The sequence below is a fragment of the Chrysemys picta genome, chromosome 16 (genome assembly GCF_011386835.1).
Source record: "Chrysemys picta bellii isolate R12L10 chromosome 16, ASM1138683v2, whole genome shotgun sequence".
Taxonomy (NCBI): Eukaryota; Metazoa; Chordata; order Testudines; family Emydidae; genus Chrysemys; species Chrysemys picta.
In genome coordinates, this window is record NC_088806.1 from 10,680,066 (window position 1) to 10,705,256 (window position 25,191).

Sequence of the window (25,191 nt, forward strand, 5' to 3'; positions counted from 1 at the left end):
CCCCCTCATTCTTCTCTTCTGGAGACTAAACAATCCCAGTTCCCTCAGCCTCCCCTCATAAGTCATGTGCTCCAGACCCCTAATCATTTTTGTTGTCCTCCGCTGGACTCTTTCCAATTTTTCCACATCTTTCCTGTAGTGTGGGGCCCAAAACTGGACACAGTACTCCAGATGAGGCCTCACCAATGTCAAATAAAGGGGAATGATCATGTTCCTCGATCTGCTGGTGTTGTTAAGGATTGAAATGTTCCCTGGTTCCTCGGTGCCCTGTGCTGGCCTTGACTCATCTAGGGAGGATAACAACATTTCATTGTACTCATGTGATTTGTAACCCACCATCAGCCAAAACTGGTCCTTTTGGCAAAGCCGCCCCATCATGCTGCGTAGCTAGGCGGAGTAGGCGGGTCTGTGCGAACACGGTCTGTTCCTGAAGTCTTTCCGCCAGCTCATCAATAGGTGTGAGGGGGGAGCTCGTTCAGATCCTGCTTACGCTTAAACTCCTTATTGTCCCTACCCCTGCTGGCCTTAGAGTTCTCCTCCTGTCCCTTCCCTGATAGCTCAGATGAGGTGGCCGAGTGGTTAAGGTGCTACTGCTAATTAATTGTGCTCTCCCTGTGTGGGTTCAAATCCCCTCCTCATTAGAGGCCTTCTGTTTTCCTTTACAAACAACCATCTTCTCCCTTTGGTACAATCACAGACCAAACCATGTTGCTTCCTGCTAACAAAAACAACAAGGAGTCCGGTGGCACCTTAAAGACTAACAGATTTATTTGGGCATAAGCTTTAGTGGGTAAAAACCTCAGAGGTTTTTCTCTATCAAATATGGGGATCAAATCCATGTAGATTCCCCCCAACACACACACACACCCTTTTCTCTCCAGTGATTGTCCATGTCTCTATTCTCCTCGGATTTTGCCCCGTTTTCTAATTCTCACATGCTAGATTAAAATCTCCTCGGCCTGGGGAAATTTTCCCACCTGTTTTATCTGCAGCCGATTGTCCTTGTTCAGGTGGGAAATTGTCGCCCTGAGTCATTCCCCCAAACTGGCAGGAGGTTAGAGTCTGCAGCTGAGGGGAGCCAGGAGAAGCTGCTGGCTCTGGGGTGGGACGGGGCGGCCGGTTGGTCTCTGCCAGTAACAGGGCCTGGGAGGGACACAGGAGGGGAAGGGAGAAGCGACTGTTCTCAGTGGAGTAACTGGGCCCAGCTGCTGCCCCTAGGGTGACCAGATGTCCTGATTTTATAGGGACAGTCCTGATTTTTGGGTCTTTTTCTTATATAGGCTCCTATTACCCCCCACGCTCATCCCGATTTTTCACACTTGCTGTCTGGTCACCCTAGCTGCCCCCCCACACCCTCCTGTCTCCCCAGTGCAGCGCCCCACAGCCACCAGCTGCCTGGCCCCTACCCCTCCCATCCTGCTGCCCCCTCCCCACAGCCAGGGAGCCTTCCTGCTCCAGCCCCCCTCCCTGGCCCTAAAACACCTTCACAAAGGGCTCCTGCTGCCCCTGGGACTGGTGGTGATGGAGGGGAACCCTCACTTTCTGGTTGTTTATTTGTTGTACAATCAGCCTGGACAGCGGGTAATGGAAGCTGGAGGAGGCCCTGGCAGGACTCAGAGCGACTCTGTGTGGCCCAGCTCAGGGCTTGGCCCTGGCTGGCTGAGGCTCGGGGCTCCTTGGGTGCCGGTGGGGACTCAGGGCCAGCCCATGGTAGTAGGGGTGGGGCAGGGTCCTGGACATTAGAGGGAGGCAGGGGGCCAGCCTCCCCAAACCGGGGGTGCCCCTGCCGCCCATAAAAATCAGATCCAATCCTGTCAAACTTTCCCACTAATTATTGACCATCCCTCAGATCTTGGTGTTTTTATCTCATATTATCAAATATTCCGTTTTTGACCCATTTTCTCCCCAGTTCTTAAGGACTGTTCTAAAGTACCTGAGCGGCCAGGTGGGTGAGGTGACAGCGTTTACTGCACCGATTTCCGCTGTCGAGCTCTTCTTCCCGTCGGGGGAAGATACTCCGAGTGGAGCAGATCGTTAAGCGTAAGAAATGAACCCATGTTGCCAGAACTGTTCAAACTGAAGTGGGCAGTTAATACCGCTGCACTCCTAGGAGAAAGGAGAATTCGTGGATTACAGATTGTTATAATGAGACATATAACCAGTGTCTTTCTTTTTTCTTGTTCTGTTTTTTGAGGCCATGATTTTTAGAGTCTGGCACAGCTATGAATGTAAGCTCCCAGGCTCGGCTTTTGAAGGTGTTTTGCAAGTTTCCTTTGAGGGCTAGGACTGAGAGGGGAGATCTTGAGTGATTATTTTGTGGAAGTGTTTGTCCACAGGCGATGGGGTGGGTTTTGTCTTCTACCGTGTTTCTGTGTGAGTTCGTTCAAGAGCAGAGTGATTGTCTAGCTTCACCCACGTAGTTTTTGCTGGGGGCATTTGGTGCACTGGATGGAGTCCAGCACATGCTGTGATAGGCATTTGTAGGACCCCATAGGTGCCAGAACTGCCGCACCCCAAGGTTTTACTGTGAAAAATTTGCTGGTGCTGTCAGAACAAATTCTTGAGAATCCTGGAGCTTCGCTGCAGCCATATGGTGAGAGCAGGAATTGCGCTTTTCACGTTGCTTTTGAACACATGGTTTATAGTTTCCTAGCTGGCTTTCAGCACCCCTCGTACAAAAAGTGTTCCCACGCTACTGTGTAGATCTTGTCAGGTGTGTTTTGTGGGGCATTGATCATGGCAGCAGGGGAGATATGGCTGCAGGTTTGGCATCAGTTCTTCTGGTGAGGTCTGGTGCAGCTTTGAGTTGGTGTGTCCTGGTCTGTAGGGAACCTGGTTGTGCTGATGAGGTTGGGGGGTTGTTTAAGGGCCAAAAGAGGGGATTGGGGAAAGATGTCTTTCAGGATGTGGTCCCCATCAGGTCTGGATTGTAATTGTTTGCTGATCCCCCAGGTGGATTGTAGTGTGGAGTGGTGGATGACCATTAGAAGGGTGGTCATTGTGTTTTTCTATATTGAAGCAGGTTCTCTTGAGCTACGAGGGGGCCATGGTGATGTTCTGGCACCTCCTGCTGGTTCCTCAGGGAATTACCTCTGAGCATCAGCAGGGCGCCCCCCCTCTGGTGGTGTCTCATTCTCCGTCGCTCCATCTCTGTTGTCTGTGGGGACCCGTGTCGCTTCCGGATGGCGGCGTCCTCTTCAGGGCCCGGCCCTCCGTCTGTGCCTCAACTCCATTGTCTCCCTGCCCTTCCGGAGGAACCGGCAGTCCTTCGCCCGGCCTCTCGCCGCAGTGGTGAACTGCAGCCCCTAGTCCAGCCCCTCGCCAGTCCTTTGGCTGGCCACTTCCCTTGGTGCCCAGTGGGGGCCAGGCCCACCTGCTACTCTGGGCCCTGACCCAGGGACCCTATAGCTGGCAGCCGCTCACTGCCTCTCCTTCCCCTCTGCTGCTACCTGCTTTCCCTGGGCCACTTCCCCGTAGCCCCAGCACCTACTCGGCCCCTGTATCAAGACCTCAGTCCCGGAGCCAGCCAGGCTGGAGCTCCGCTTGCTCCCCTGACCCTGCCCAGCACTGCTCTGTCTCTACAGGCAGCCAGTCCTTCTCCCTCAAGCTCCAGGGAGAGACCGAGCTCCTCTCTGCCCTGCAGTCCTTCTTATAGGGCCCAGTCTGGCCCTGATTGGCTGCTTCTAAGCCTTCCTCTGATTGGCTGGATTCTGCACTGCTGCTCAAAAGGCTGCTATTAACCTTTTGCCAGGCAGTGAGGGGCACCTGCCCCGTCACAGGGAGACCCCAGGAAATCCCTCCAGTCTTGCACCCCAGAAACGTACCGCCTTACACTGCTTAAGACCTTCTCTTGAACAGTGCAAGCTCATTAATTAGTTTGCCACTTTGTCAAAGGAAAGTGGACATGTACCAGCCTTTGTAATCTGAGCAATTCCCCCAAACACTTTAGACATACTCACTAGTCAGTATAAAACATTCAACTAAGTTTATTACCTACAGAAAGATAGATTTTCAGTGATTATAAGTGGTAGGTATGAAGGGCGGATCTAGTTACCGTAAGAAAATAAAAAGTAAACACTCATTTTACTTATTATCATTTTCATTTAGTAACAAGAAGGGTTTCTTCAGGTATGTTAGCAACAAGAAGAAAGTCAAGGAAACTGTGGGCCCCTTACTGAATGAGGGAGGCAACCTAGTGACCGAGGATGTGGAAAAAGCTAATGTATACAATGATTTTTTGCCTCTGTCTTCACGAACAAGGTCAGCTCCCAGACTACTGCACTGGGCAGAAGAGCATGGGCAGGAGGTGACCAGCCCTCTGTGGAGAAATAAGTGGTTCCGGACTATTTAGAAAAGCTGGACGAGCACAAGTCCATGGGGCCGGATGTGCTGCATCCGAGGGTTGGCGGATGTGATTGCAGAGCCATTGGCCATTATCTTTGAAAACTCATGGCTATCGGGGGAGGACCCGGATGACTGGAAAAAGGCTAATGTAATGCCCATCTTTAAAAAAGGGAAGAAGGAGAATCCGGGGAACTACAGGCCAGTCAGCCTCACCTCAGTCCCTGGAAAAATCATGGAGCAGGTCCTCAAGGAATCAATTCTGAAGCACTTAGAGGAGAGAAAAGTGATCAGGAACAGTCAGCATGGATTCACCAAGGGCAAGTCATGCCTGACTAACCTAATTGCCTTCTATGAGGAGATAACTCACTCTGTGGATGAGGGGAAAGCAGTGGATTGTGTTATTCCTTGACTTTAGCAAAGCTTTTGATATGGTCTCCCACAGTATTCTTGCCAGCAAGTTAAAGAAGTATGGACTGGAGGAATGGACTATAAGGTGGATAGAAAGCTGGCTAAATCGTCAATGGGTAGTGATCAGTGGCTCCATGTCTAGTTGGCAGCCGGTATCAAGTGGAGTGCCCCAAGGGTTGGTCCTGGGTCTGGTTTTGTTCAATATCTTCATTAATGATCTGGAGGATGGCGTGGACTGCACCCTCAGCAAGTGCAGATGACACTAAACTGGTAGGAGTGGTAGATACGCTGGAGGGTAGGGAAAGGATACAGAGGGACCTAGACAAATTAGAGGATTGGGCCAAAAGAAATCTGATGAGGTTCAACAAGGACAAGTGCAGAGTCCTGCACTTAGGATGGAAGAATCCCATACACTGCTACAGACTAGGGACCGAATGACTAGGAAGCAGTTCTGCAGAAAAGGACCTAGGGGTTACAGTGGACGAGAAGCTGGATATGAGTCGATAGTGTGCCCTTGTTGCCAAGAAGTCTAACGGCATTTTGGGCTATATAAGAAGGAGCATTGCCAACAGATCGAGGGACGTGATCATTCCCCTCTATTTGACATTGGCCTCATCTGGAGTACTGTGTCCAGTTTTGGGCCCCACACTACAAGAAGGATGTGGAAAAATTGGAATGAGTCCAGTGGAGGGCAACAAAAAAGATTAGGGGACTGGAGCACATGACTTATGAGGAGAGGCTGAAGGAACTGGGATTATTTAGTCTGCAGAGGAGGAGAATGAGGGGAGATTTGATAGCTGCTTTCAACTACCTGAAAGGGGGTTCCAAATTGGATAGATCTAGACTGTTCTCAGTGGTGGCAGATGACAGAACAAGGAGCAATGGTCTCAAGTTGCAGTGGAGGAGGTTTAGGTTGGATATTAGGAAACACTATTTCACTAGGAGGGTGGTGAAACACTGGAATGCGTTACCTAGGGAGGTGGTGGAATCTCCTTCCTTGGAGGTTTTTAAGGTCAGGCTTGACAAAGCCCTGGCTGGGATGATTTAATTGGGGATTGGTCCTGCTTTGAGCAGTGGGTTGGACTAGATGACCTCCTGAGGTCCCTTCCAACCCTGATCTTCTATGATTCTATGATTACTGATGCCCTGTTAAAATTTGCTACCCCTGGACCAGAGTCTGGGAAAGGTGAGAGGGAGAAAATTGAGACAGATGTACTACCATCTGTCAGCCTGTGCAAAGAACACCAAATCTATTATTTTTACATAATCTCATGATTTTTAAGCCAATTTCATGATTTTTGAACATTTGGGGTTGGCGATAAGTCAATTTCACTCCTATTTCAAGTGAGTTTCGTGTCTATTATTTATAGTATGGTGACCCCCCAAGAGTCCCAGGCAGGTGAAGGATAAACTTACGAGGTCTTGCCCCTAGTAGGATGTTTCCAAAAGTTAAATGATCTATTCCAAGCTTGGTGAACTGCAAAAAGTAAGTAGCTTAAATGATAGAAAAAAAACTAGGTGACATTCTACAATTGTTTCAATAGTTGTATTCAAGAGTGAGAATAGTTGTATTCAAGAGTGAAAATTTTAAACCTAACCAGTGTCCAGTAAGTGACTTGATACAAGATGTCAGAACATGTTAGCATTCGTGCTGAGCGGGTCTAATATTAATTTAATTCTTTATATAGGAATTAGATCCAGTGCTCTTGTCAGATAATTGCTAAGTTGCTATCTGTAAAAAAAAAAAATGCTTAGAGTTTTCATGTCCCTGGAGTCACAGTTAAACTTGTGCACGCCCCACTCCCACCCCCCAAAAAATCTAAAATAGTGCCCGTTTCTTGGGCCCAGAACCAGTAGTCCTCCATCTGCACCTGCTCCGTGAATGCCACCAACCATTTTGAATTGGTTGTCGCTATGTCCCCCAGCAAGCTGTTCTGCATGGACTCATCATGTCCCCCACTTCCCTTCCTGCAGCTCTGCAAATACTGCAGGGTCCTGCACCCTGGGCTTGCAATTCTCATGACAATAGTGCAGCGCCGTGCAGGGTCCATGTTCTGTCAGAGATGGCAGACAGCGAGGAGGGCCAGGAGAGTTTGGGAGATTTGGGAAAAAAGGTGCAAAAATTGTGTATAATTTTAAATTGGGATAAGTATAAAATTAGAGGATGGTGAACCCTGCACAATGTGAAGTTGATCCCTGTGTGACCCATGTTGGCCCCAGCATGCATTGCCAAAACCTCTAAAAGTACAGTACAGGGGAGGGTGGCGCGTTGCACAGTGCGATACCGATCCACGGTGCACCGCACTCCAGATCGATACAAGCATTTCTGGTGAGCACACTTAGCTCCGAAACAAGTAGGCCCGCGCCCATGTGACATACTAACTGTGGCAATTCTATGGAGACGTCATGTGAGTTAATGTCAGTTTCTAGTGTTGATATGGCCTTAGGTCTATGAAAGGTTTGGGAGCAGTAACAGGAAAAGTGTGAGTCTAGGCCAAGATTCAGTCAGGTGTTTAGGTTCCTGCTTTTGACATAGCATACTGCCTTCAGTGAATATTTGCGAATCAAGTCCTACACACGAGCAATGACATGTGAAAAACCACTAAGAGCTGGATTGAGAGGCAAAATAACAGTTGGGAAAGGCAATCCCCATTAATGGATCAAATGCAAATGAAGTTTTGACACCAGGCCAGGAAATCAGTCAGACTGGAAGTCACATGATCCAACAGAATAAACTTGTGCTATAAAAAGTTAGAATTAAAAATTCCAAACTAAAATCACAGTAAAAAACATCGCAAGTGCTATACTAGAAACACAGATGGCATTGCTAAAACCACCCGCAACTGTTCACTTATAAACGCTTTTCATGAGTATTTGCCATTGAAATAAAAATGAAATAGCACAACGACCTGCATCTGCACAGTGATAACAAAGGTCTGTTGTGGTCAAAGACACCCACGCAATGATTTTAGTTCAAAGACTCAAGCCTGAGGCCAGTTTATTGACATACATACCAGTGCACTGGGGTGCAGTCCGAAGACTGATACCCCGAGGGCCGCTCGCAGGTGGGTTTTTATTTAATTAAACCGCAAGCAAAGTACAAACAATACGTCATGAGTTAAGAAACTGGGGTTGGGGTCAGTTCCTCCCCAAACCGCGAGTTAAGAAATTAGGGTTGGGGTCAGTTTCCCTCCCGCTCCCCCCCAGGTATCTTCGTCATTTTTCCGAGAATTGGATGTTTATTTGGATAGAGGGGCGCTTGGTGGTTTTCCCCAGGGGTGGTACTTGGCACCAGTTTGGGTACATTTCTCAAGACACATGTTATTTTCCGGGGTCTTTTGGGTAAAGATTGGGGGGGGGGGGTTTCTAGGGGACGCCTACAGAGCGTCTATGATTGGTCATTTTGCAGATAGCTGGAATCACGGAGTGGGTCACAGATCACCCAAAGGAGAAGCTGCATGAGTCAAGAAATTGCATTTAGCTAAAGTTACCTATTGCTTCACACAAGTGGTTATTATATTTCATTAGTGCTGCTGCTGGGGCTTTTTTTTATTCTTTCCCTCCTTGCGCCCCCCCCCCCCCCCGGTCATGACCCTTGACCGAGTTTGGCAGGGAATTGTGCCGTCTAGTCTAGTTCAGGCCCTGGCCTGTACTGCTTTGTGTAAGGGTAGTTAGCATAACAGATCTCTGTTGGAGAGTTTATTTTGGGGCCTTCAGATTCACAGCTCTGGCTATTAAAAAGAAGGCCCCCCTGCTCTATTTCCCCACAGGTCAATGATGAAGTGGTGAGAGTAATAGAAATAACATTTTAAAAGGAGCAAAACTCGATGTAAAATGGATTCCAAGGAAGGGAGCGCATCAGGGAAACACAGCAGCAGATAAGCAGTGACCTGCTCGGAGACTTTCTGCAGACATATAAACCGATACGGGATTCTTTTAAACAACTCACAATGCGCAACACAGAGTTTTCTATGTAAAATATTTCACTGAATCAAGTCTCGTGTATCCCCTCAGGAGGTTATATCAGAGAGAAAGGAGCTGCCGGGTCTAAGCATGGGGATGCCCGGGCCTTTAAAAACCCAGCCCTAAAAAGCCGCTCTGTCCCCTGCTTTTACACACACACCAGGTGGCTCATTCCCTCGGGGTAACTGTTCCCCCTCCTTTGCCCTCTGCTACAGTCTGGCAGCACCTCCCCCCTGGGCTTAACCCTGGCCCCTACGGCTCCATCCCTGATTCAGCCCGTCCTGCCCCTGCCTCCAGCACCTTGACCCCTCTGGCCAGTCAATTTCCACCCCCTGCTCCGACCCTACCCTCTGATTTCCCCCTTTTAACCCCTCTAAAGAGCACGTAGCAGAATCTGATGCCACGGGCGGGCAGCAGCTTGAGCAGATGTTCCTGACCGTGCTCAGTATAAACGAAGCAGCAAATTGTGACAAGGAGCAGTGTGTGACGGGCGACACGATGCCCCTGGGGTCTTTCCAGCCCTGCCAGCCCTCTGCGCAAACTCCCATCCCCCCTCGGAGCCACTCTGTGCCCACTGCCAGGACACATCAGGCCAAACCCCCATCCCTGTCTGTGTCCTGCAAGCCCTGGGTTCTCGGCCTGGCTCCGGGAGGGGAGCAGGGGCTAGTGGGTTAAGGCAGGGGGGCTGGTTCCCAAAATTTTGTAAAGCGTTGAGTTACCTTCAGGGTTAAATGCTAAATACCAAAGTTAAACAACATTGGTTACCTGTGTCTGGCAAGTGTTTGCAACTTTGAATGGAAGATTCAAATGGATGTTAGTGGTATTATTTAAACAAAACCAGTTCATTTAGTTCTTTTTCTTAACACCCCTTACACTGCTTTAATTTGTACACAGCTGTACCTAGATTACATTTGTATCCACTTAGGGGCAGTTAAGTTCCAATAGACGTCCCTTATGTTCTCTTAGCAAATCTGACTAAATTGTCTAGAGTCAGATGATGTCAATTGAACAGTCTCTTTTCCTGGATTAGTTACAGATATTCCTCTGGAAAAGGCACATTTTCCCTCCAGAATTGCTGCAAAGAATCCAAGAATGTTCTTCTCTAACACTTTTACAGCATTCAACCGATTAATTCTCTCCAGCCTCTGCAGAGTTAATTTCTCACTCTCTTTCCTGAAATCACTTGCTTCTCTCCCAAAATGATACCTTACTCCACTCAGATTTTACCATTCCAAGTACTATTTCAGGGATTTAAATTCCCCATGTCGGCACTTATTCCTTTTTTCACTCCTGCTGCTATGCCCTCAAGGCTGTTTTCTAATTTCTTTATCTGTTGCCTGCCTGCTTGTCTGGGCCCGATCCTGTTTTTCTCATTGAACCGTTTCTTTCCATGGGCACAGGCTTTGTTCTACTACCAATTCAGCAAGGAGGGTGGGCTCCTTAACTAGACCCCACCTCTCCTGGTCCCTTTGCTTTTCATAATCACCCCTCGTAGTTGGGGGTGCCGTACATGCGACCTCTCCTCAGTCTTAATGAGGGCCACTAGACAAGTTTCCGCCCAAAATTGAGGATCCTCACAAAAGGGAGAGATTAAACAAGGGTCACCCGAATCGTCCCCTGAACACACGGCCAATCGATGTTTTAACTGTTCCAGTTCCTTTTCATGGCGAGCACACTGCCGCTGCGGTGTATGCTGGGCACTGATGGTCAAGTCTTTGACAAGTCCCTGAAGGACTGGTATCTGCTTAGCCAGTGCTTCCAGGGGGGTGCATTCTGCCTTTTCCGCCTGGAAGTTCTGTCTCAAGGTCTGCGACTTGTCCTGGACATAGGCCTGGGTTGCCACCTGGTTAGTGATCTGCGCTTTCAGTTGTTTAATTTCCACCAGCTGTTGGGCACACATCTCCTCCCTTCTCCTCAACTCCTCTGTCTGTCCCGACAGCATTTGATACCACATGGCTGCTGCAGTCCAAATTAATCCCACAGCTGCCCCTAGGGTTTTGCCCTTCTGCTTTTTATACTCAGTGGACAGATCCAACAAATCCTGCCAAGAACGCACCCTTTTCTGAAGCTCTGTCACGGAACCCCAGGGATTGTACCCCACCTTGGCGACAGCCCTCTCCAGCTGAGAGAGGTCCTCACTCCCCTTTTGAAAGCGGCAGCAGGGTCCTGTCCCTCTTTGCTGCCTCCCCCGTGGCTCGGGCATCAGGTCCACCTGCCTCCCGTGACGCCAGCTGACCGGGCATGCCTGCGCTCCTAAAGCCTGTACATCCAGCATTGAACCCATCGCTGATGCCGTCACCCACGACTGTGGGACTCCCAAGTCCGCAGCTGTACCCTTCTGTTTTCTGAACATGTTGTCACAATCCCTTAGTACAACTCTTAAGCTCTTTCAATCACTTGAAATTTCACATAGCTCTCACCGACTGGCACCGGGGCTTACAATGCTCACCCTTCCCGGGCCGGAGGGAGAGACCCTAAGTCTCCCTCCGTATTACTCAGTCCGTTCCCACCGAGGGTCCATACACCAAGTGCCCCCCTGGGCTGAGCGAAAAACCCAAAGCTCTCCTCTATACTCAGGCATACTATGGCTGAGTGTGTATGAACCGAGGATTGTCCGCTTAGAGTGAGAATCTTTAAGTCCTCCTCCTAATACCTGGGACTTCTACAACCGGGGGGTATACCCAACTGCACCCTTCCCCCGCCGACCGGGGTGGAGAGAGGAACGCTAAACCTCTCTCCGGTTCTCAGTCCTACTACGGCTGAGGGTGGGTGTGACGTTGTGCAGTCTATATGGTTTTATAAAAATATGATAAGTGAATATAATGTAACTGGGATATGCTTCATGCAAAAGGTCTCTTGTTAGGTATCATTACAAAGTTTATAAACTACTGAGTGTGATCATGCTATTTGTATAAATGTACCACTCTCGTATCTAAAACTAGAAATATGAAATATAACTCTGAGGGCCTATTGTCATTATATAAAGGGTGGGCCATTAATGATGGTTTGGAAGCTTGATGACTCCCATTAACCAGGACCATTGTCTGCAGATGGCTGTATTTACCTGTGATTCTGCCTGTATATGTGTGTGCTGGCAAGTGAGTAATGAAGTCTTGCAGTGACATGTGATCATGTCACCTGAACTGGAATCCATCTTTAACCTGGTGCTTTTCCAGTGAGGGAGTGGAAACCCAGAGGGACAAAGGGTTCCTGCCTTATGCAAAAGATATATAAAGGGGTGGAAGAGAACACAAAGGAGAGAGGAGCCATCATGAAGAATCCCCTAGCTATCACCTGAGCTGGAACAAGAGCTGTACCGGGGAAAGAATTGTGCCCAGGCCTGGAAGATGTCCAGTCTGAGAAAAAAGTTACTGAAGCATCTCTGAGGGTGAGATTATCTGTATTCAGTTTGATTAGACATAGATTTGCGCATTTTATTTTATTTTGCTTGGTGACTTACTTTGTTCTGTCTGTTACTACTTGGAACCACTTAAATCCTACTGTCTGTATTTAATAAAATCACTTTTTATTTAGCAATTTACTCAGAGTATGTATTAATACCTGGGGGAGCAAACAGCTGTGCATATCTCTCTATCAGTGTTATAGAGGGCGAACAATTTATGAGTTTACCCTGTATAAGCTTTATGCAGGGTAAAACGGATTTATCTGGGTTTAGACCCCATTGGGAGTTGGGCATGTGAGTGCTAAAGACAAGCACACTACTGTGAGCTGTTTTCAGGTAAACCTGCAGCTTTGGGACAAGTGATTCCGACCCTTGGTCTGTGTTGGAGCAGATGGGAGTGTCTGGCTCAGCAAGACAGGGTGCTGGAGTCCCAAGCTGGCAGGGAAAACAGAAGCAGGGGTAGTCTTTGCACATCAGGTGGCAGCTCCCAAGGGGGTTTCTGTGATCCAACCCATCACAGTGGGCACCACCTTTATCATAAAATCCTCAACATGCAATACTAACAGTGCCGTGTGAAGCAAACATGAAATACCAACGGCAGAACAGTTGGTGCGCGCCGCAGGGCTCCCCCTCCGCAATTCTCCACCAAAACTGTGACAGATTTTCGTTACCAATCTGCCTGGGACCACAGTTGATCAGGCCATGGCCACAGGATCTTTTTGGCAGTAGATGACGAGGCACACCAAGTGTCTCAATTTTAAAGCTTTATTGATAAAATAATAAAATAACAGTGCGGTGAGTGATGGAAATGCTTCCACGTCACTCAAGGGAAGGAAGAAAAGCGTTAGTGCCCCAAGCCCCAGCCCACTTTCATACTCACATATGCTCGACCCAAAGCTGGCCAGGCCTTGGTGTAACGTAAGACGAAGAAGGGGGGTGGGGTGGATGGGAGTGCTGTACTGGGCCCAGGCCATCCAAGAATCCGCTGTGCTCTCTGATTTGCTCCAGTTCTCAGGCGGGTTTTAAGTCCTGGGTTCCTTTGGGGGGCGTCTCCTTCAGAGACCTTTGTTCGTGGTGCTCTTTGTGCCAGTCCAAACAGGCTTGCTGTGGCCTTCCCTGTTTCCCAAAACTGTTGTAGGAGCAGCAGTGATCTGTATCCTATGTGTAACCTGTATGCTGAAAAGGTCTGTTACACTCCCCCCACCCTTTTGTCTCCTCTCCCTCTCTGAATACCTGTGAAGTGGCTTTCCCCCTCCCCCACCCTCCTGGAATGCTTGTGGGATGAAGGGGCTGGTTGAACAGCTGGAAGATCAGAAGAGCTCCCAGGTAGACAAGGTGTCTGGGACTCTAATTAGGCAGCACTCACACACCCAGTGCATGGACACTGGCCGAGGTGGCGTATGACAAACCAGATGCAGCTAAGTCATCTCTAGTTGCAGGCCATGAGGAGCAGGTCCTTACAAGGGGAAGGGGCCATGTGCTCAGGAGTGCACTCACAAGCCTGTACCTCCAGTGAAGGCCCTTCGCCCGGACCGCCTGGCCAGTGGTTCGCCACGTTGCATTCCATCATGCCTCGGGAAGACTTACCTTCATCGCCCCGTCCATCGCTGTGCGGTGGGACATTTACCTTGAAGGATCCTGACATCTCCAGTGCCATACCTGTCCTGGGAGCATGAGTATGCGAGTGTGAGTGTGACCCCTCCCCTTTTTTTTGAGCTTAGCTCTCAGTATAATAAACATACTGCTTTCCGCCAAACTCTGGTGGGTCATTAGTCCCCCCTAAGCTTACTAGCTGGCCCAATTTCGGGTAACACAAACATCCCGGCTCCGGAGACTGTTTTCCCTTCTGTCGGCATCTGCTGTTGCTCTCACTGTTCTCGTTGTTATCTCTGCAACTCTGTGTTTCATTCTCTTCTCACAGCTGGTCGGGCGGGGGGGGTTGGACTTCCCCCCTTCTGTCTTGGCAGGTAGCAACTGGCCTTGGACGGGAATCAGCTTCTTATCTTCGGACTGAGCTTGCTAGCTACAGTGTTGAGTTAACCCGTTTTTCTTTCTCCCCCCCCCCTCGCCCTCTGCAAAGGAAACTTCCACTCTCCACTCACACACCTTTGACCCTCCCCAAAATGCCCTGCGATGCTTGCAACAGCGTTAGCCACATACAATGCTGATCTGCCTTCCCCACGAGCTCCCTGAAGGAGGGGGCCATTGGGGTTAGACAGTACAACCTGGCACTGTGGGACCGCTGTGCCTCCTTAACTCTCCTGCCTGGGTTGTCTCTCACAAAACTAAGCCAGTGACAAGCAGCAAACCTCATCAGGTGCTGTGATCACTCAGCCATTGGCATGTGGAGCCCCGCACCCAGCTAAATTGCATGAATGCTCCCTGAGCCACTCATGAAAAATACAGGGAGGCACCAGCCACTCACCCCAGCCTTACACCCCAAAAATATACCGTCTTACACTGCTCAAGACTCCCTTGGACAGTGCAAGCTCATTAATTTGCCATTTCTTCAAAGGAACATGGCCATGCACCAGCCTTTGTAACCTGAGCAGAGATTCCCCAAGCACTTCAACCAAAATCACACTGGTTTAGATAAAATATAAAACAGATTTATTAACTACAAACAGATTTGAAGTGACTATAAGTAGCATGAATAGAGAGAAAAATTGGTTACCTACGAAATAAAACTAGAAACACAGTCTAAATTTGAACTTTAACAGACTAAGCAAGATTTGAATCAAACAGTCTCTCACCCTAATGGACGTTACAGGCAGCTCACAGTTCTCAATACTCAGCCTGAACTCCCTTCCAGCCTGGGACCAATCTCTCTAGTTCAAAGTCTTTGTCCTCCACACAATCTTCCAGGTGGTGAGAGGGGGTGGGGGGAAGAAGCCAAGTGATGATGTCATTTCCCCTTTTTTGTACTTCCAGCTGGTAGAAAGAGCCTTGCTGTGACATTGGTTAGGCTGTCCCCATTACGTATGTGCCCTCTCTAAGGAGCCTCTGGGAGAGTGGATTTTTCTTGATAAGCCATCAACGCTAGTCTGGCCAGTGATAACTTCTCCCTTGTTGCAATGGAAAGGCTGGCTCTGGGCGTTTCCCAACCTCACGACGTATTTCAGTAATACATAGAGCAGTACACTTCACAACTTCACATACAAGGATTGTACCTACAATTCAACAAGGTATTAAGGTTCAACAGACCAAGACTTAAAATGATACTTCACAAGGCCTGCATTGTACAAAACATGTCCATCATATGACAGTGGTGAATATGGGGATTCCAGGGTGCTTTGAGGTACAGAGTATTAGTCCTCCCCCAGCCCCCGTACACAGGGCCATATCAGTGGGAGAGCTTCTCCTGCTGACAAAGCTACCGCCTCTCGGGGCGGTGGATTATCTAAGCTCACTGGAGACCTCTCTCCCTTCTCCTTAGAGCTTCTTCATTCGAGTGCTAGAGCAGCTCAGTACCACTGGTGCAGCTGTGCTGATGCAGCATTTTAAATGAAGACGAGCCCTAAGACGCAAACCCATAGAATCAGAACTCTAACATTCGTGTATCCCACAGTCTGCAATTGGAGCCCGACATGTTTATTCCCTCATTGGTTACCATCATTACCACAGCATGGTAGTCCTTGTTAACCAATCCGCCAGCCAGTTTGGGATTCACGGGGAAGGAATATCCCCTGAAGGAATCTCTCTCTCTCTCATTGCCTCATGAAACTTTGGCTCCAAAGAATGAAGGTTGGTTGTTCCCATGGCATCCTCTGCGACTGTAATCAGTGACACTGAATTAGGGAGTCATGTTCTACAATTTTCCTTGGGCCGTTAGTCACCTTAGCGTCCTTTACTGGGGTGAAAACCAAGAACTGGGTGTGTACTATTTCTAACCCACTTCTTTCCCAATCCTTGGCCTTGCTTAGAGTAGAGTAAATGTACACTTCTCTGAAGTAAAACTCTTTCCCAAACCACTCAAAATCTCAGCCGTGCTAGTGCAGAACGGCTTCCCCAAACATGCCCAGTTTTCCTTTCATTTGGTGGCACAGGTCTAGGCTAGGAACTAGATACAGGCCTGGACCTGAAATCTCTGTAAGTTACCAGAGGTGGAGTTTCCAGTCAAAAGTAGCTATTTTTCTGCAGCAATTTCATTTTCCACGCTGATTTCATTTTATATCCGTTCGTAGCACCTACAAAGGGTAAATTCAACAACAACGACAAAACCCCACTTCTATTTCCTCCACATCTGCATCGTGAAGGGCAGCATTTCCCATAACATAGGATTAGCTAGGAGACACCTTCCCTAGGGCCTGGGTTTCAAATGCTCTGGGAACCAAATACAGGGGCATTTTGCCTAGTTCCAAGTCACTTACTGTGGAATTCTCTCTCCAGATCATGAGACAATATTGACTAAACCAGCAGTTCTCAACCCATTTTAAGGGGATCACCAGGGCCGGCGTTAGACCCTGGACTGAAGCCCAAACCCTGCTACCTGGGGTTGAAGCCAAAGCTTGAGGGCTTCAGCCCCCCCGGGAGGACTCGGGCTGCAGCTTCATCTCCCCTGCAGGGCGGAGCTCAGGCTACTGCCCTGACGCTTGGGGCTGACGCCCTCTGACTTCGGCTTCCGCGGAGGGGGGCAGGGGTCGTGTAGTAATTTTTGTTGTCAGACGGGCGTCACGGTGCAATGAAGTTTGAGAACCATGGACTTAAACAATTGAACTCCACTGTGATCATCTGCACTTCCTTCAGTTAGTTGCACAGTTTGGGTCTGGTGGTGTTCACCATTTCCGAGTGGAGATTGGAAATCACTGCTTCTTCTTTGTTAGCATGTCCAGTAAATTGGAGAGTTCTCTCCCGGTGACAGAACTGCACGTGAACTTTCTCCACGTCATCATGGAGGGGTGGGGAAAAAGCAAAGCTAAGTGAGAAGTAATGACTTTAGCAAATGGTCATGTGTCTCAACGTCTCCAATAAATCTGAGCTCCAGCCTGTCCAAATAAACAGATCTCCAATTGGGTGATGAAACAGTCTTCGGGAAAGAGAGAAACCCACATTGCAGAGAGGTAGACTACATGAAAACGAAAGTGTCAAGTGAAATTCAAGCCGGTTACATCTGATGACTTAGAATTAGGACAAGAGATTCTCCCATCACAGTCTCCTCTGATCCTTTCAAACTTGATTCACTCAGCACTGATTTTTGGAGGTGGGACTCCCTGAAGCGGGAGGCGGGTTCTTGTTCCACCTCTATATCAAGTCTAGTTTGTGTTTCCTTTCTTGTTCCTTCCCCTCCATTTCTTTACCTTGGAGTTCCAGGACCCTTTGGCGCGCAGCTTCTTGTCTGGCATTCTCTGCTTAAATCTGCAGTCGCTGTAATGCCATATGTCTTCTGTGTTCTTTTCCCTTCTCTTCTGCCGGCAATCTGCACAGCTCCAGCTTCTTAGTAGTTTCACTTTCATGCATTTTCCTCTTTTTCTCTCCCGACTTCCCTTGCCCGAAATAAGCAAACAGAAAATAACTGGTAACTTCTTTGACTGATCTTCAGCCACTACATTTAAAACTCACATAAAATCACCACCAGTGTCTCAGAGCAGGGGTCTCCAAACTACGGCCCGCGGGAAGAATCCAGCCTGGGGCTTCCATTTGTCTGGCCCGCCAACCAACGGGGGAGAAGCGAACAGCTGAGTAGGCACACCGAGCAGGCAGGTGGAGGGGCTGCCGGCTCACGCGAGGGGGGGGGTAGCTCAGCTGAGCTGTGTGGCGGGGTGAGTGCCCCCGGGAGCCAGTGTCCCCCCAAAAGGGGAGCCAACTTAGGGGAGAGTTGCTGCTGCAGCCGAGCAGGCACGGACCCCTGCCTAAGAGTAAAAATAGAAGCCAGATGCTTAATTACATCTCCAATAAATGGAGTAAAGAAGATGGAAATTAACAATTTCATAATGGTTAAATTTTAACTACAGCACTAATAGAACCAAACAGTATTTGTATGAGACAAATGTGTGAGTTTAAAAAAAAATAAAAATAAAAAAAAGGGAAATGATTTTTAATGTATTGACAAATATTGTGTGTAATTTCACAGTACCTGCATCGATTAACTTTTATACCTGATTTAGAATTTAATGCAACACTGACACAGTAGTGTTGTTTTTTTAAATGATTTTGCATATATTTGCATACATTTCATTTCTTTCACAGTTGCTTCGGCCCGCGAAGCCCCTTCAAAAATCTAATCTGGCCCTTGTCTCAGGGCAACATGCTGAGCATATGATCCTGCTCAATTGCGTCACTGTGATGGGTTCCTCCCTGGGGTGCCGCCTGGAACTGGGTCACCACTGAGACCCCCTGGCCCAGCAGCCTGCGTTTCCACTCACACTGTACTGCTGTGACTAGCTCCCAACCCCTCCAGGCTTCACAATGCCCTTCCACCAGCGCTCATACAGGTAGGGACACACCCAGCTGCAGCTACGTACACACGGGTTCTTTAACCGGTCCCTGCCTGGGAAGGCACAGCTAAGGCACCTCCCATTTCCTAAGGCACCACCCCCCCGAGGGTAAACCCAAAATTATACCGCCTTGCGCTGCACAGAGAACTGTACAGTGTAAGCTCATGAAATTCGCCTCCTCCCTCAGTGCGGAAAGGGAATATACAACAGCTTTCTGCCCCAAGTTATGACTTCCACGCACTGGTTTTAGACAAACAAAAACAAGTTTATTAACTACAGAAGATAGATTTTAAGTGGTGTGGAAGAAAACGCGTTTTTCTTCTACAGTATAAGAGATAGCAAATGGATCAAAGCAGATGACCTAGCAAATAAAAACACAATTTAAACTTAATATATTAAAGTGATTAGCTATGAATAGCAAATTCTCACCCTAGATGATGATTTAAGCTGCTTGCAGAGATTCTTAAGGGGCCAGCTGCCCTGGCTTGCAGCTTAAAAACCCCAGGAATTCCTTTCACAGGCTAGAAACCCCTCTAGCCTGCATCCAGCACTTCTCCCCCAGTTCAGTCTTTGTTCCTTAGGTATTTTCGAGAGTCTCTTTGCGATAGGGAGTCAGTGAAGAACCCTGATGTTGTCATTCTCCTGCCTTAAATATCTTTTGCATATGGTGGGAATCATTTGTCTCCAAGCTTGGTGCCCACGCCTTTCAGTGGAAAAACATCGTTATTCCAAGATGGAGTCCAGTACCAGGTGATCTGGTCAAATGACCCCATAGTGTAATGTGACTGAGCACTGTACACTTTGTATTCTGTGTTGTAGGTGAAATCAATATATTTGAAAATGTAAAAAGACACCCACAAATATTTAATAAATGTCAATTGGTATTCTATTAACAGTGCGATTAAAACTGTGAATAATCACGATTAATTTTCTTAATCGTGATTAATTTTTTGAGTTAATCGTGTGAGGTAACGGTGATTAATGGGCAGCCCTGGTACTGAGGTATGAGCTTGACTGAAGGTTTTCCCACACTCACAACATTCATAGGATCTCTCTCTCGTGTGGATTCTCCAATATCTAGTAAGGTGTGAGCCGAGAGTGAAGGTTTTTCCGCACTTGCAGTATTCATAGGATTTCTCCCCGGTGTGGATTCTCTCATGTGTAGTAAGATCTGAGCTGTGAGTGAAGGTTTTCCCACACTCTCAGCATTCATAGGGTGTCTCTCCCATGTGGATTCTCTCATGTCTAGTGAGCTGTGAGCCGCAATTGAAGGCCTTCCCGCACTCACCGCATTTAAAGGGGCGCTCCCCAGTGTGGATTCGCTGATGTTTAATAAGGTTTGAGGTGGAAATGAAGCTTTTCCCGCACTCACTGCATTCATAGGGTCTCTCTCCCGTGTGGATCCTTTCATGTCTAGTGACGTCTGAGCTCCTAGTGAAGCTTTTCCCACACTGGGAGCACTGAAAGGGCCTCTCCCCTGTGTGGATTCTTTCATGAGTAGTAAGATCTGAGCTGTGCGTGAAGGTTTTCCCGCATTCACTGCATTCATAAGGTCTCTCCCCCCTGTGCATTCTCTCATGTCTAGTGAGCTTTGAACTGCAACTGAAGGCTTTCCCACACTCACCGCATGTATAGGGACTTTCCCCTGTGTGGATTCGCTGGTGTTGAATAAGTTTTGAGCTGGCAATGAAGCTTTTTCCACACTCACAGCATTCATAGGGTCTCTCTCCCGTGTGGATTCTCTCATGTCTAGTAAGGTCTGAGCTCCTAGTGAAGGTTTTCCCGCATTGAGAGCATTGAAAAGGTCTCTCCCCTGTGTGGATTCTCTCATGGGTAGTAAGATCTGACCTGAGAGTGAAGCTTTTCCCACACTCTCTGCATTCATGAGGCCTCTCTCCTGTGTGGATTTTCTCATGTCTAGTGAGCTCGGAGCTGCAATTGAAGGCTTTTCCGCACTCACCACATTCATAGGGCCTCTCCCCTGTGTGGATTGTCTGATGTTGAATAAGGTTTGAGCTGGAAGTGAAGCTTTTCCCGCACTCACAGCATTTATAGGGTCTCTCTCCCGTGTGCATTCTCTCATGTCTAATAAGGGATGAGCTCCTAGTGAAGCTTTTCCCACACTGAGAGCACTGAAAGGGCGTCTCCCCCCTGTGCATTCGCTCATGTGTACTAAGATATGAGCTGAGAGTGAAGGTTTTCCCACACTCATGGCATTCATAGGGTTTCTCTCCTGTGTGGATTATCTCATGTCGAGTGAGGTGTGAGATGCGATTGAAGGTTTTCCCGCACTCACTGCATTCATAGAGTTTCTCTCCTGTGTGGATTCTCTGATGTGCAATAAGGGCGGAGCAGTCACTGAAGTTTGCCCCACACTCACTGCATGTATATTTTCTCTTTCCTCTGAGGATTTTCTGCTGGGCTGTGGTTTCTTTGTGGTCCTTGTGAGTTCCCCAAGAGTAAATTAATTTTCCCATTTTCTCCCCTGGTTGGTTTCCTTGCTCACTCTCTGGACTGCGCTGAATCTCAAAGACTTTTCCCTGCTCATGAATCGTGGGCACTTTCTCTTTGGATCTTTGCGATAATGCTCTGTGTGATTCCACTTGCTCAGGATCTTCCTGCTGGGACTTCTGCTCCTCATTCTCACTCAACATCGCATCACCTGCTGGGACAGAGAGAGAAACCTGAAACTGGGCTGGACAAGGGAAGACCAACCCAAAATAAGTGCTGGAGAGATGTCAAAAAACAGGAACTCAATTCCCCTAACTCTTCCCCCAAATTCTGCCTTCACATCCCATCCAAATTCTCAGACAGAAGGGAGGAAGCTACTGCTAGGTGTCAGTTAGGATCTGTAGGAAGCCCTGAGCTGTATATCTGCCCGGATGATATGACACCTGCTGGGGACAATCCTGAATTGAGAGCTCTCAAGCTCTTTGTGGGGTACCCCAGATTTTTCGCTCAGGCACTTACAGATTCTGAGTTGTTTAAATGTTCCTCACCTGTGCAGGGAGCTCTCAGGATCTCTTTTTCCTCTGAATCCTGGAGGTCTGGGACCCACGGCTCTTCCCCTTGTTCCAGCTGGGAGATGACATCAGGTTTGGAAACTGGAAACCCTGTTCAGATGAAAGAAAACAAGGAGATCAGGTGAATTTATATGACTTTGTCATGAAAAATAATTATTAATTTAAAACCCAGTCCTTAGTAAACCAGTGAAATCCCAGGGCCAGCTCCTCAGGTCCTCAAAGATGCAGAACACTATGCTTAAGAGGTATTGAAATAAACACATATCTGCTAGGAACACACACAGACAGACACTGTGAGAGTCTGTAACCCTGTATTCACTCTTCTGCAAAATTATGATATATTTTGTACAAAGTATGCCTTGTCGGGTATCATTTGGAAACTCATAATATGCTGAACATCATTGTCTTGTTAAACTGTGTGTTAAAATAGAAACACTGCCTATATAAAGTGTGACAGAGCTCCTTCTCCACCTCAGTGGTTTCCATGATTCCTCTTAGTGGCGGGCTGGGGTATTCCTCTTCCCCTCAGGATTACTACATGAACTGTGACCATATAGATTATTGTTGCAACCAAGCTCCTACTAATTGCACCAAATCTTGTACAAAGGAGGTCAAGTAAGGTGTCTATGAAAGATTATAATTTGCTGGTTATGATTATGATGCCTGTAGGTGTATTGTTTTTGTATTTGAAGTTATAAATATTGGCTATGTACTTGTATCGCAATGTGTTTGATTCTAAGTAGCATTAGTGAAGCTTTTGGTCAGCTTCTTGAGAAAGAATTCTTCAGATTAAGTGCCCAATCAAGAAACACTTAACGGACAGTGGACCTTGGGAGACTCCAATCCACATCTGAGGAGCCTTCCTGGGAACGTTCAAAGTAGCATGTGAGCAATGGCTGCTGCCTGCAAACTGAGTCATGCATGGACATGTGACTTGCCCATGTGACCTCAAACTCCATCTTGCTGCTGTGATTTTCCACAGTAAGAACAAAGGGGTCCTTCCACATGGCAGAGGATATAAAAGGCCCTGGAAACCCCTCCATTTTGTCTTCAGTCCTGCTTCTGACCTCTGGAGGAACTGTGTTTGAAACTGAAGCTCTGAACATAGGACTGAATGACCCATCCAAGCTGGGATGTTTGTACTCCAGAGACTTGATTGGTTTAAATCAACAGTAATCCCATCAAGCCTGAAACAAGCCTGAACTAAGAACTTTGCAATTGTATGTATTTGATTCCATTTAACCAATTTTAACTCATCTATATTACTTCCTTTTTATGAATAAACCTTTAGATTTTAGATTCTAAAGGATTGGCAACAGCGTGATTTGTAAGGAAAGATCTGACTGGTATATTGACCTGGGTCCTTAGGGCTCGGGAGAACCTTTTTTCTTTTACTGGGGTAATGGTTTTCATAACCATTCATCCCCATAAGGAGTGGCGCTGGTGGGTATACAAGGGAACAGGAGTATCGAAGGGAATTGTTTGTATGACTTCTGGTTAGCCCATGGGGTAAAACCAAAGTCCTCTGTTTGGGTGGTTTGGTGTGCCTTAGACCCTCAGTCTTGGGCTGCAACTGCCCTGCTCTAAGCAATTTGTCCTGAATTGATACTCTCAGTAGTGTCCCGCCAAAGATGGCATTGTTACACCCACACCCTTGGGTTTACTGTCCACGTCTTGCCTGAGCAGGGTTCCTCACGGCCTTCTTGACGGGGAAGGGAGAGGGGACCTCTTAATCTCTGGTAGCCCCTCCAGGCATAGTGGGGACAGGCCAGATACCCAGTTCAGTCTCTTCCCTCTGGTGGGTTCTCGTCCCTCAAACCTCCAGGACCCGGAAGGGCTGTGTGCCCTGCCCTTTGCCTTTGGACCTGTGGGGTTTCCCTCCTGGTGCTTGTCAGCATCTGCACCACCCAGGTCTCCAGGAGCGTGCCTGCCTCCCACAGCTCCTATCGTGCCCTCCTATCTGGCTGGAGGGGAGGCTCTTAACAGGTTCTGGCAGGCCAGTTGATTGGCCCCAGGTGTCTTAATTAACCTGGAGTAACCCCTTTTCAGTTACCAGAGGAAAAGGAACCTGCTTATCCTGGAGCTAATATACTTGCCTTCCACCACTCTCCTGTAACCGGCTGGCCTGACCCAGTCACAAAAGATATAATATTTTACTGCATGATGTTACAGAAAAAATGTTAGCATTCTGGGGAACACCCACAGACCAGTTCCTCCGAGACAGCACGGCTAACACGTGGTTAAGTGGACACTCTCCAGCAGGGGGAAGGCGTGAGCGAGAAATTTTCATTCTATCACAGGGAGGACTTGAACCTCACATCGACAACACATGGAGCCTGTCACCATGACTCAGCTGAAAACTGAAGATGTTTCTAGCACAAAGGACTGAATTATAAAAAGAGGTGAGGAAAACACTTGATACTCTCTCTCCTGCCCCTTTTCTCTCTGCTCATGACATCAACTCCTCCTGAAGAACTGAACTTCGGGAGGCGAGGCCCCTGGCTGAAAGGAAATCCAGCCTGTCACAGCATATGGGGAGAGTGAGATATTTGCTGTGAATCTGTTTTAGCTTGTGAAGTTAGACGTTAGTTTGTGTTTCATCTTTTATTTCTTTTGTAAGCAATTCTGACTTTTACGCCTCATTACTTGTAGTCACTTAAAATCTTTTCTTTCTGTAGTTAATAGATAAAACAACTTTATTGTTGGATTACAGTGTGAGACACTCCGCTTGGGATAACAAGCCTGGTGCCTGTCATTTCTCATGGATGAAGTGACAGACTTTGGGCTGGTCCCCACTTAGTCCGGACTTCGGACTAAGGTACGCAAATTCAGCTACGTTAATAACGTAGCTGAATTCGAAGTACCTTAGTCCGGACTTACCGGGGTCCAGACGCGGCCGGAAGTCTCCCCCCGTCGACGCTGCGTACTCCTCTCGGAGAGCTGGAGTACCGGCGCCGATTGTGGGCACTTCCGGGATCGATCACAGAACATCGATTGCGTGCCTCCGGACCAGCCGGTAAGTGAAGACTAGGCCTCAGTATGACCTTGTATTGTTTAGTAATGTGCTGGAGAGTGCAAGACACATTTCTGGGGGGAAATCTGGGACTAGAGAATGTGCCGGTATTCCCCTGGGGTGTAATTCACGAGTGGTTGAGTAGCAGCACTCAATACTGTGTCGCTGGGAGCGAGTTACATGCTGGAGAACATGTGCTAGCTACCCAGGAGTAGCTGTTCTCACAGCAAAGCAGTGTGGAAAGGCATCCCAGGTTGGAGAACTGATGGGGGACAGCTGTTCAACAGTCCAGAGTGTAGCCTGGGTAATGTTTTCTCCTCAAAAGAGACAAATGGCCCAGCTTATCACTTCAACTGGAGCTGGCTAGCACTTGAATTCAAAGACAGCACCAGATTCGTTTAGATTAAGAGTAAAACAAGTTTAGTAACAAAAGCATTAAGGTGAGTTCAGGTATAAAGAAGAAAGCCAGAAATGGTTACAAGCAAGTGAAAGTGAAAAATGCTTTCTGGAGACTAGGACTTAACAAAACTACAGTTTTGGCTCAAGGCAGATTCTTACCACACTACTTTCCAGCAAGAGGGCAGACCACCCCCTTACTCAATA

At 47.9% G+C, this 25,191-nt stretch overlaps 2 protein-coding genes across 14 annotated transcripts in view; one reads left to right on the forward strand and one right to left on the reverse strand.

Moving 5' to 3' along the window:
• LOC101935438 (zinc finger protein 436-like) overlaps positions 1-25,191 on the forward strand; it is a 321,486-nt gene that overhangs the window by 110,834 nt on the left and 185,461 nt on the right. The window contains exon 3 of one of the 8 annotated variants that reach the window (XR_010593135.1): positions 1,910-1,928. The exons of the other annotated variants lie outside the window; for them this stretch is intronic. The gene's annotated coding sequence lies outside the window, so the exon portion shown is untranslated. Of the gene's footprint in view, positions 1-1,909; positions 1,929-25,191 lie in introns of those variants that run through there. 8 annotated transcript variants of the gene reach the window in all.
• Positions 18,797-25,191, reverse strand: part of LOC101940007 (zinc finger protein 436-like) — a 118,583-nt gene continuing 112,188 nt past the window's right edge. For 3 of the 6 annotated variants that reach the window (XM_065569809.1, XM_065569813.1, XM_065569812.1), the window contains exons 4-5: positions 21,552-21,665; positions 18,797-21,217 (exon numbers count right to left, since the gene is read on the reverse strand). In XM_065569809.1, coding sequence (XP_065425881.1) covers positions 19,755-21,217; positions 21,552-21,665 — 1,577 coding nt within the window. In that variant the 3' untranslated portion in view covers positions 18,797-19,754. The remainder of the gene's footprint in view (positions 21,218-21,551; positions 21,666-25,191) is intronic. The other 3 variants (XM_065569810.1, XM_065569814.1, XM_065569811.1) reach the window with 1 other exon arrangement.